The following is a 12,161-nucleotide window of genomic DNA, read 5'->3' as shown; positions in this document are numbered from 1 at the left end:
GTGTGAGTTATAAACAGGCGTGTGTGGACAGGCCCAGGGAGCCTAGCAACACAACGTGCGCAGCTCAGAGAAGAATTCAACAAAGGCTCATCCCCGAAAACTTTTCACTTCTAATCACTCCTATATGAAGGTGTGACTTCAACTGCGCATGGTCCTTGCTCGTTGGAAGTAAAACACACCTGGACGCCTTGGTGAATACGGCGGTTTATTAGGAAAAGATGCTCATTGCTCAACATAGAAACTGCTGCAGAATCTTGGAAGCACATAACTGGCAGGGGATTATGCATTACATCTAAATGATAACCGAAAGGAATAATGTACCTTCTTCCCCCCAAAACTCCAAAGGTTCAGCAATTCCTGTGAAACAGACACAAGAACACATGGGGGGGAAGGAACTACATGAAGGTAAATACAAACCCCACATCGGAACCGATGAAAGGGCTCGTGCATTGTGACCACGTCACCAACGTCACTGAACAGCTGGTGCTGAAACTGTTGAATGGGAGCCTCAACCCTGTGTAAACCTTCATCAAATCACAATATTTTTCAAAGAAGATACTGCTGTCCAACATGGTCAATTTCTTGCTCTTTTTTCTTGTTAGAATTAAGCTCACTTCACTATGGGCCAGGAGGATTTGACTCCAAATGAATATGCTGAGATGGCAGTAAATGTACCCAGGTAATCTGAACTTCACTTAGCATCAGCCTAGACAATCTTCAATCTCCTGAGAAATGACTACATGGAAAATCATTTACTAAAGGGTAGTGCTACTGCTGAATCACAACCAATGGACCTATTTTTTTCATTCAACAGATCCATACCTACTCAGTCCAAGTTAGACCCGGACACTATTCGAGAGCCTAAGGGTACAGAGTGAAGCCCACAAGATGGACAAGGCCCTACTCTCATGGAGTTCACATCTGGGCAGGGAGTGGGGGTGGGGCAACAACATGAATGCAAGAAATAAACAAGAATCATATCCCATGATGCAAAGCCCTCTGCAGAGAATTAAAGTCTGGTGAAACATGAGGTTGTAATGATCACTCTAGATGACGCATCAGGGAAAGCTTCTTGAAAGAAGTGGTATTCAAGCTGAGACAAGAAGACTGCCCTGCAAGTCGGGTGGAACAACAAGTCCGGGACGGGGGAGCTGGGCAAAGCCATTAGGCACGTTTCAGAACAGAAAAGATGGGTTGCTGGAGAATGAGACTGAGAGAGAGGAGTACTTGGGGGCATAGGAATCAGGAAATAAACATATCTCCATCAGGCCCAGGTATTTGTTGACGCGACACTCTGCACTCTATGAGATCCATCCCAAGATGACAGAACATCTTAGAGCTGGAAGGAACCTTATCTGTATCCTTTTAGATACAGATACTACAGACCTAAGAATAGGACATCGTTGGGAGTGCTCCATTAATGGCTGAGAGAACTGTTGCCAAAAATAATTAATAGTAGCTAGCCCTGGTGGCAGAGTAGTTACACACTGAACTGCTAATAACAAGGTCAGTAGTTTGAAACCACAGGCCACTCAGTGGGGGAAAGATGAGGCTTTCTATTTCTGTAAAGAGTTACGATCTCAGAATCCCACAGGGGCATGTCTACCCTGTCTTGTAGGGTCACTAAGGGTCAGAATCGACTAGATGGCACTGAGATATCCTAAGGATCAGGGATGATATGAACAGTTAATGTGTTAAGTTGCTAATTGAAAGGTTGGTGGTTCCAGTCTCCCCAGAGTTAACTCAGAAGAAAGGTTTGGCAATCTAGTTCCGAAATAAGTCAATCACTGAAAACCATATGGAACACAGTTCTGTTCTGAGTCAGAGCTGGCGAGATGCTAACTAGGTTCTTTCAAGATGTCCTCAATTCAAAGCTGGCATCAAACAAACAAATCCCTTCCTAGGTGCTCCTAAACTGGACCACGAATCAGATGCATATGACCCATCAACAAATTTCTTAAGTTTTAAGGACCACCCCTGGCCTCGATCTAAAGCTGAAAACATAGATGGGGCACATACGTACCCAGCAATAGATTTGGTGGATTCCATTGTTTCCATTCCAACTCACTATCCACAAAATAATTTAGGGGTTCGTTCATTCATGTGGAAGGAAATACACTGGGAGACGAAGAACTGGAGTTAAAAGAGATGATGAAACATAAGATCTCAGAGAGAAACACATACACACACTGACAATCTCAACACACACAACTACAATCCAAGAAAAGGAAAAAGTGCCAATGGACTTCTCAGATAATGCATTTGGGAGTGAGAGGAAATACTACTTTCAGTTGAAGGAATCAGAAGGCAGCTTGAAGGCTGGTCCTTGAAGGAGGAGTGAGATTTCCAAATGAGCAAGCAGTGCAGGTGCAACGGAGTCGTGTAAATGGAAATGAGGTCTTCTCACTGCAGAATGTTAATTAAATTTAGAGCAACCATGTTTCCATCATAGAAATACAATTGAGCTGCACCTAGAGTCGTGTCTCGTTCCAATTCAACACCTCTCATCTAAGAGTTATGCATCTGTATCTGTCATCAGGATGGCTGGTGGTGGTGGTGGTGGAGGTATTAGGTGCATCAAGTTCACTCTGACTCAGTGAGCCTGTGTACACTATGACCACCAGGCCACTACATTTTCACAAGTATTCTTAGCTTTGAGCTCACTGTCACTGTTTCAATCACGTGGCCGAGAGCCCTCCTCTTTTTCACTGCCCCTCTAATCTACCAACCACGGTGTCCTTCTGGACTGATCTGGGTCAACATATCCAAAGTATGGAAGACAAGGTCTTGCCCTCTGTGCCTCCAGGAGCACCATTCCGGTCATACTTTTTCTAAGACAGACAGGTGTGTCCTTTTAGCAGTCCATGGTACTTTCAATATTCTTTGCCAGCACCACAAAGCAAATACATCCATTTTTTTCTTATTATTATTATTCAATGTCCAACTTGCAAATGTCTATGAAGCAATTGAAAATACCATGGCTTGAGTCAGGTGCACCTTAATTCCTCGGGTAACATCCTTGCTTTTCAACACTTTAAAGAGTTCTTGTGTAGCAGATTTACCCAGTGAATGTGTCTGTTGTTCGATCTCTTGGCTGCTGCCTCCGTGACCACTGATTGTGGATCCAAGCAAGGCAAATCCTTGAAAATGTCAATTTTTTTTATCATTTATCATGATGCTCCTCCGTATTGGTGCAGTTGTGAGGCTTTTGGCTTTCTTCACATTGAGCTGCAACCCACACTGAGGATTGCGATCCCTCATCTTCGTCAACAAGTGCTCCAAGACCTCCTCACTTTCAGCAAGCAAGGCTGTGTCACCTGCACACTGCTGGCTGTTAATAAGCCTTCCTCCGATCCTGATGCCACAGTCTGCTTCATATAATCCAGTTTCTCTGATTATTTGCTCAGCATACAGACTGAATAAGTATGGTGCAGAAGATACAACCCTGACAAACGCCTTTCCTGATTGTAAAGCACACAGAATTTCCTTGTGCTGTTTGCACAACTGCCTCTTGGCCCATTTACAAGTTCTGCAGGAGCACAATGAAGTGTTCTGGAATTCCCATTCTTCTCCAGGCTATCCAAAACTTGTTATGATCCACATGATCAAATAAAACACAGGTAAACATCTTTCGGCTATTCTCTGCTTTCAGCCAAGGTCCATCTTGCCATCAGCAATGATATTTCTTATTCCACGTCCTCTTCTGAATCCAGTCTGAACTTCTGGAAGCTCCCTGACAATGTTCTGTTGCAACCATTGCTGGATGATCTTAAGCAAAATTTTACTTGCATGTAATATTAATAATATTACTCTATAATTTGAGCATTCTATTGAGATTTTTCTTTAGAGTGGGTACAAATATGGGTCTCTTCCAGTCGGGTGGTCAAGTAGCTGTCTTCTATATTTCCTGGCAGTGATGAGTGAGTGCTTCCAGTGTTTCATCGGCTTGTTGAAACATTTCAATTGGCTCCCCCATCAATTCCTGGAGCTTTGTTTTAGCCAAAGCTTCCAGGGTAGCTGGAACTTCCTTCAGTACCATTGGTTCTTGCTCACACGCTCCCTCTGGAAATGACTGAATAGTTATTTTGGTGGGGTGACCTGGGTATCCTTTCGATCTCTTTTGATGCTGCCTGCATCACTCAATATTTTGTCTATGGAAACCTTCAGTATTGCAAGTCAAGGTTGAAGTGATATTTGTTTTGCTTTGAAGAATGATTACCACTTTAAAAAAGACCCTTTACGATATAAACAACTTTAGGCTATACTCACTCACTCACTGCCATCAGTCAATCCTGACTCATGGCAACCCTACTGGGCAGAGTAGAACTGCCCATGAGAGTTTACAAGACTCAACCCTTGACAGGAGAAAGTCCCATCTGTCTCCCATGGAGCAGCTGGTGGTTTTGAACTACTGAATTTGAGGTTAGCAGCCCAACACATAAACACTACACCACCAGGGCTCCTAACTGTAGGCTTAGGGACAGCTATTACATGTGTTTTCCAAAAGCAATGAAAATGCATTTCAAAGACACTGGAAAACTTGCTTTTCAGGAAACAAAAAGAGAATTGAAAAATCCCTTAACCTTCTCAGTACAAAAACAATAGTGTTTTAAGAAAAAAAGTTATCATGGAAAGTGTTGTAAATGTTGCATCTATAGTCTTAAAGTAGGGGAGATGAGGAAGTGGTACCAACACCATGGAACAAAGTATGTTACAGTGCTTTTTAAACTGTATCTATATAGTTCATCGATTTCACTGTTTTTCCTGAAAAATATCCTGTATGGCTGCTTCTATGAACAAGTAATTTTCTGCCACTGGTGAAAAACATTACCTTAGGATATTAGTTTCACTTGAAAATTGACAATGTGGAGGGGGGAGCAGGGAGGGTGGGGAAAAAAGAGGACTTGATGCAAAGGGCTTAAGTGGAGAGCAAATGCTTTGAAAATGATGAGGGCAAAGAATGTACAGATGTGCTTTATACAATTGATGTATGTATGGATTCTGATAAGAGTTGTATGAGTCCCTAATAAAACGTTTTTTTTTTTAAAAAGAAAATTGACAATGTAATTTGGGTTTTCATCTTACTAAAAGTTTACTTTTGTTCACAGTAATACATCTGAGTTATAGTCAATTCTTATGGCCCTTCTACAATCATTCCTATGTGGTACATTGTAATTCTGGACTGTAAACACCAGTGGTTATAGTCTCATACTGAAGGACATTCTATACAATATTAATGGATAGATTTAGGGTGAGATTGAGCCTGACTTTAGGAGAGGGTGTGGACCAAGCCCCACTCTTTCCTTAGTGGCTCCTTTAAGACCCTACCTTAGCAGAAGGTGTGACTTATGACACCACCTTTCACTTTCCTTGGTTGCGGGATCCACTCTGGTACCGTGGTACAGCTCCGACACACATCGCCTCCCCAGGAAAGCGAGATACTCACTTCAGGGCTGAGATATGGCAGAAGCAAGAAGACCTGCTGTGACTTTGGGGCATTTTTGGCTCCTGGCTCTGGATCCTGCATGTAACTTGCCTCTGGCTGACCTTCGGATCTGGGAATGAACAGCACCCACAACCACAGAAGACATTTTCTCAAAGTTCCGTGCGTTTCTGTGGTAATATCCTATAATAGGCTTTTCCACAAGGGCAGCAAATCAATTGTTCATACATGGGAACACTCACATAGCATGTTGCACCTAATCTCAGAACCAGGGATGTGAAGGGATGTACTCAAGGGAACAAGAGGAGAGAAGTGGAGACCAGCATCCGGAAGACCGGGACATCTCTAATCTCCAACTCCTTGGGACTAATATGGTATTGATTCTTCTAAAAGAAATGATCACCACATCACACCCACCCCCCACCTTTGTGAAAGATCATTTTATTTGGGGCATTTATAATAATCCATACATCAACCGTATCCAGTGAATTTGTTCATATGTTGCCATCAGGATGTTCTAAACCAGGGGTCCTCAAACTACAGCCCACGGCCACATGCAGCCCACCGAGGACATTTATCCGGCCTGCCGGGTGTTTTTGCCACCGTTGCCTGTTCTACTTCAAAATAAGGTATGTGCAGTGTGCATAGGAATTTGTTCATAGTTTTTTTTTTTAAAAAAACTATAGTCCGGCCCTCCAACTGTCTGAGGGACAGTGAACTGGCCCACTGTTTAAAAATTTTGAGGACCCATTTTTTTATTTTATCATTTTATTAGGTGCTATTTATACAACTCATCACAATCCATACATACATCAATTATGTAAAGCACATTTGTACATTCATTGCCCTCATTCTCCAAATTTGCTCTCCACCTAAACCCCTGGCCTCAGCTCATTTTTCCCTTCCCTCCCCGCTCCCTCTCCCTCATGAACCCTTGATAATTTATAAATTATTATTTTGGAGGACCTGTTCTAAACATTTACTTTCTATGTGAGCCCTTGGGCTCAGCTGCTCTTTTCACAGCATCATTTTAACACTCTCTTGTCCATCCCCAAGGGAGCCCTGGCGCTGCAGCGGGTTATGCATGGGGCTATTAACCACACAGTCAGCAGTTTGACCCCAACCACTGCTCCATGGGGCAAAGATGAGAACCCAACAGGCAATTCTACTCTGACCTTCGAGGTCACTGTGAGTCAGAATGGATGGCAGTGGGTTTGGGTCTTTATCCAATGCAAGAACAGGGCATCAAAGATCAAGGCTGAAAGCTAACCAGCATGCGTTACTCCAATATGATGTTTTCTTCTTTTTCTTGTTTCAATTTCATTTTTTAGTATAAGGATTGTTTGCCTATGTGACGTTGTCTTTGGGGATCGAACAGAACCAGTGGAATTTTGAAAAACTTTATCCCTACCCTAACTGGCGCTGGTTCAATGCAATGAAGAAGCAACACACCAACTCGGTAAGAATAGAGAGGTACAAGGAAACCAGGCACACCGGGGAAAGAACTTCGAACGTAATTTTACTTGTAAAGCTGTACCTGATACAAGAGCCAGGATGTACTGTGACTTCTCATTAGAGTCTCTTTCTTCGCTTGTCTTGAAGGAAATGTCCACACAACTCAATGATCTGATCGCACCTGCACTTTCATATTCTGTGCCTGTGTTTGGTGGCCTCTCCCCCAAAAGCCCCCCTCAAAAACAGAAACCACACTCCTTCTGACTGATAACAACCCAATAAGACCGAGCAGAACTGCCCCTTCGGGTGTCTGAAACTCTAACTCTTTACCAAGGTAGAGAGCCTCATCGTTCTCCTGAGGAGCAGCTGGGCCTGAACGTGAACCTTGTGGTTATCAGCTCCATATCTAGCCCGCTGGAATTCTCCTTACACCCTGTGGCTCATTTCAGGAAAGCTCCCAACAGCACCTGGCATTATGGGAAGTTGTACATATGCCATAAACTCTTTATCTGGCCTAACTTCACAAGCGTGTACCTCTTCTTTCCCATACTTGTACCTGTCACAGGGTTCTATGCATAGGAAGCATTTAAGAAATTTTTAAAAAGAAGATCAAGTTACATAATTTTATCATCAAATATGGTCAAACGAGGTTTAAAATATTAAAAATAACAATAGCATCCCTGATAGTGAAGTGGTTAAGTGTTAAACTGCTAACCAAAACCTCAGCGGCTCAAACCCACCAACCAGGCCCAGGGAGGAAAAAGTGGTCATCTGCTTCCTTAAGGATTTACAGCCTCAGACACCCTGCGGAGTAGTTCTACTCTGTCCTGCAGTGTGACCATGGGTCAGAAAGACTCAAAGGCAGTGGGTGGGGGTAGTAGTAAAACAAAAAGAGATTAAGAATAACAGGGTGCTGGTTGGATAAGCACAGGCCTGCTAACCACAAGGTGGGTGGCTCAAATCCACCGGCCTCTAACGTAGAAGAAAAATGAGCCTGCCTGTTCCCACAACCCAGAAACCCTATATAATGTCGATATGAATTGGAATCAACTAAATGACAGCGGGTTTTTTCCCCACAACCTGAAAAAGGCAGAGCTGGGCCTGTGTCATGGAAGCCCGGGCACCTGGCTGCCTTCCCCACCTGCCTCACTGGGACTGTGTGCTCAGCTTCCCCACAAGGCGGAGCGGAGGGGTGGGTAGAGAGCGGCCCGTACCACTTAGAGTGCCCTCCCAGCAGCTCTAGGGCAGCAGCTTCTCCCAGTTCTCCTTCACAGGAAAGGAGCTGGCACCACAGGACCGAGGACAAGCAAAATGACAACTCCGCTCTGCCTGCAAGAGCAAGGTGGCCAACAGGAGACTCGTTCAACCTTGCCTAGTGCGGGGGGTGGGAGGATGCACTAGGGAGACTTCTGACCATCAGCTTTCTGCCTCAATAACAGAAGTACAGAAACTATTCCCAGTTGAGGGAAAGAGGAGGCACGCAAGAAAAGGGGGGGGTGGGGGTGGGAATTAGATGCCAGCAATGATTGAGCAGTTTTCTTATTATTCTCATTTTCACTTCGAGAAGACGTTCATCGTACAGGTAGAAACTGTTGAATTGGTGTATTTTGGCTCCGTGCATTTTCATCCAGGCCCAAACAAAACAAATGTACTTGAAGTGGAGGGAAGGGCAGAAGGACCCCAGTAGCTGTGACTGGGCTCCCCTAAGGCCTGTCTGGCGCTTCCCTGCCATCAGTGCCCCATCCCTCCGCCTCTTGCAGAAAGAGCAGAGATGAGTGGTCTCCGTGGAGTTCTCCCTTTATGACGAAAATGTGCACAAAACCACAGGGAAAACAGAAGTACATTATTAAATGGGGAAATGGCCTCAGGCTCCCCTATCATGTGTCTCGTGAGCTGCAGCCCAAAGGGCCTGCTCATATTTTCTCTCTCTCTTAAAAGCCCAAATGACAAATTGACAAAGGTATACAAATTGACAAAGCTATCTGTGAGAAATGCTATATTTAACATTACTGGAAAAATACCTAAAAATGTTCTTCCTGAAAAACTAAATACTTTCCAAGGAGATGTTTTGCTTCTTGACTATTCTGTATAAAGCACTACTTTGTGGGCACACGTGGGCACATACACGCATACAGGGATAATGATTTAACCCACTTTTTAAAAATATGGTATATAAATGAGTGTCCTGAGATGGAATTTTAAAATGTGTATGAACTGAGACACATCGACATATTTTTAAATCCCACAATGAAATGTTGGGAGGAAAATATCAAGGTCCTTCAAAGCAACAACATATAATCAGAGAACTTCTTACGGTCGTGGCACTCTGGAATTAGAAGGTATCTTAGCGATATTCACTGAAAGCAAGGAAGGCAGTGACATGTAGCCCCTATAAAAGATGAAAAGCCAGGAAGCCCTGGCCTGGGGGAGGGTTGGCTCCAAGATGCTGAGCAGCATCCAGTCAATTGGTGAGAAGATTCTGGGGGTGCAGAATCCCGCCTGCCTCCCAAGGCACCGCACAAATAGAAACATGAACTCAGATGGATGCATGAATCAAAGCGAAAGCAAACAAGATGTCTGAGGGCTCATTAGTGCTTAAAAGCACAACAGTAAGGGAGTTACCTTACTTGTTCTAAAGCATGGTTTTAGTGTAGTTCACACCATACCGGAACATTTCCAGACGTGGCCATCCAGTGTCTGAATCACCCACTAGGAAGACTATGCAGACAGTGACCCAGGCAACCCCGGTGGTGCAATGCAGCTGAAATGGGAAAGTTGGAGGATCCTGAGTGAATGGGTTACCTAACTAAGGGAGGACAGGCCTCTAGCACGTGGCTTCTGTAAAGATAACAATCCACAAACCTCCTTGAGGCAGTTCTACCCTGTCACATGGGGCCGCTAGAGGTACAACTCGACGCAAGCTAACTACATGTGTATCTGTGTATGTGTGCATATATGTATGTGGACAAGTCCTGGAGGCATAATGGGTTACAAGTTCGGCTGCTGGCCACAAGACCAGTAAGTCGTTCAAATCCACCAAATCCATGGGAGAAAGATGGGGCTTTCTGCTCCCATAAACACCTAAGGGTCTCTGAAACCCACAGGGGCAGCTCTACCCTGTCCTATAGGGTGCCTATGGATCGGAATTGACTATATAGCAGTGGGTTGTGATACAGAGAGCGACAGGGTGGGGAGGAGCGAAGGACTGGAAGGCCCTCGGGGAGCTGGATGGGCACAGCGGCTACAGCAATGGGCTGCAGCATGGACACGATCCTGAGGATGGCGCAGTTTCCTTCTGCCCCACACAGGGTCACTATGGGGCAGAACGCAATGGATGGCCACTACCGCCACCAGATTAGGAGGGAGGGAAGGGGCTTGTACACATATGTATTTCAGGACGGTGAGCAGTGCCAGAGGACTGTGGAATTAGAGAAAGAGACCTACCTAACTCGGTTCCTACAATTTCAAGAAGGATCGCCCCTTCCTTCAACGTGGCCCTTGCACTTCTTGTATGGCTTCGGGAGCGGCACGGTTTGCCTTCTCCCGGTTGGCTGCTTTTTAAACGATTCGGTGGACTGTCGGCGTGGTGATTCCGAACCTTCTGCAATCACGACCATGGGGATGAGGCCAGCGGGGCTCACCTTTTAGACTGGGCAGCTTTACCGAACTTTTTAAATATCACTAAGCCCCAAAGGGCCCAGAGCTAAACGGAGCTCGCAGACGGGAAGAGGGGAGGGAGAGGGGGCGGACTCCTTTCCAAACTGGCACGCAGACCGCCGGCGATTCCAGAGGGGCCTGCGCTCCGCTTTTGTGGCTCGGGCGTTCCGGTCGGGAACCGGAGGCGAGCTCACAGCCCCGCGGGGGGCCCGCCCTCGCGTCCAGCCCGAGGCCCGCGCGCAGACCACCCTCCGGAGAGCTCGGCCGCCCGCGGACCCCGCGCGCGGACGCCCAGGGGCGCGCGGGCACCCGCTGCCGGCCCCGCTCGCGGCGCGGCCAGCGCGGGGCAGGACGAGCGGCCCTCCGGCGTGTGCGCGGCGAGGCTCCTCCCCCCGCGGGGCCGCGGGCGGCCGGGCCCCGGGAGGCCTCCGGGGGTGGGGGGGGTGGCCCGCCACCCGAGGCGCCGCGTCTGCAGCTCCGGACCGCGGGCGGCTGGTGCGCGCTCCCCGGCGCGGCCCCGAGAGAACGCGAGCGCGCGCCGGCCGCGGCCCCGCGCGAGTTGCACTAACTTTCCGGGCGGCGGGGGGGGAGGGGCGAGGCGGCGGGCCCGGCCGGGCCGGCGTTACCTGTGCTCAAGTTGTCGTTGATTTTCAAGGGCACCCGCAGGATGTACACCAGGAAGAGCACGATGAAGAACCACACGGTCCAGAGATACGTCCAGGACCACACGACGCACGACTTGATCTGCTCCAGCAAGCCCGTGCCCGCTTCGGCCATGTTTCGGCGCTGCTCGCGGCTGCCGCGGCGCTCGCGGTCTGCCCGGATGATTCACCGGCCCGGAGGCGCCGATCGCGCCCTCGCCGCCGCGGCCCGGGCGCCCCAGCGCGCAGCTCGCCCGTCCGTCCGTCCGTCCGCCCGCCGCCCGGGACGCGGGCGCGGCGGGAACTGGCGCGCGGGCCGCGGGCGCGCCCGGCTGCTCTGCCGGCCCGGGGCGAGCTCCCCGAAGGCCCTGCCAGCGGCCGTCCTGCAGGGATCACATGGCCCCGTCCCCGCGCCCTCGTATCCCGCTTCTACGAGGTTCACTTGCAGAAGCAGCGCCGAGCGGCCGCACCGAAGGAACCCCTTGACGTAATCGCCGCTGCGGAGCGCTTACGTGGAGCTGGGCGCTTTTTCCAACTCGCTCTCCATGTCACTCCAGCGACGACCCTGCGGGGTGGGCGTCGTCCCGGGGCCCAGTTTAGGGACGGGGAAACTAAGGCACAACCCGCTTTCCTCGCTTGCCTTAGGGTGGAGCCAAAATTCAATTCCAAGGCGTGGATTCCAGGAGCGAAAATCTTAAATCTTACATTCTACCCATTTCTGGGAAAATGATGAGTCTTTCTACTCCCATTAAAAGTACAGTCTGGGGACCCCAGAGGGCAGTTCTACCTGTCCTGTAGGGTCGCTGTGAGCTGGCACCCACTTGATGGCAGTGCGAATGAGGAGTAGAGTATACTTTCAAAGAGATAAGTACTCCGAGAGTAATAATCACCAGCGAGCAGTAGGCTTGGAAATAAACCATTAAGAAAGACAGGGATTTCCAAAGACGTCTTTGTCTTCCAAGTTT

General features: G+C 47.8%; 1 protein-coding gene across 6 annotated transcripts in view; it reads right to left on the bottom strand.

Annotated features, from left to right (window-relative positions):
• The window catches only part of ST7 (suppression of tumorigenicity 7), a 295,831-nt gene extending 284,003 nt beyond the window's left edge, over positions 1-11,828 (bottom strand). Inside the window, exon 1 of one of the 6 annotated variants that reach the window (XR_012786131.1) lies at positions 11,182-11,822. Coding sequence is in view for 4 of the 6 variants with exons in the window: in XM_075558593.1 (XP_075414708.1) it covers positions 11,182-11,332 (151 nt within the window). In the remaining 2 variants the exon portion in view is untranslated. Of the gene's footprint in view, positions 1-11,181 lie in introns of all 6 variants that reach the window. The other 5 variants (XR_012786130.1, XM_075558593.1, XM_075558592.1 and 2 more) reach the window with 5 other exon arrangements.
• Positions 11,829-12,161: the final 333 nt, after the last annotated feature.

The sequence above is a fragment of the Tenrec ecaudatus genome, chromosome 9 (genome assembly GCF_050624435.1).
Source record: "Tenrec ecaudatus isolate mTenEca1 chromosome 9, mTenEca1.hap1, whole genome shotgun sequence".
NCBI lineage: Eukaryota > Metazoa > Chordata > Mammalia > Afrosoricida > Tenrecidae > Tenrec > Tenrec ecaudatus.
The sequence above is the reverse complement of the archived record's forward strand: the minus strand, read 5'-3'. Positions and strand labels throughout refer to the sequence as shown.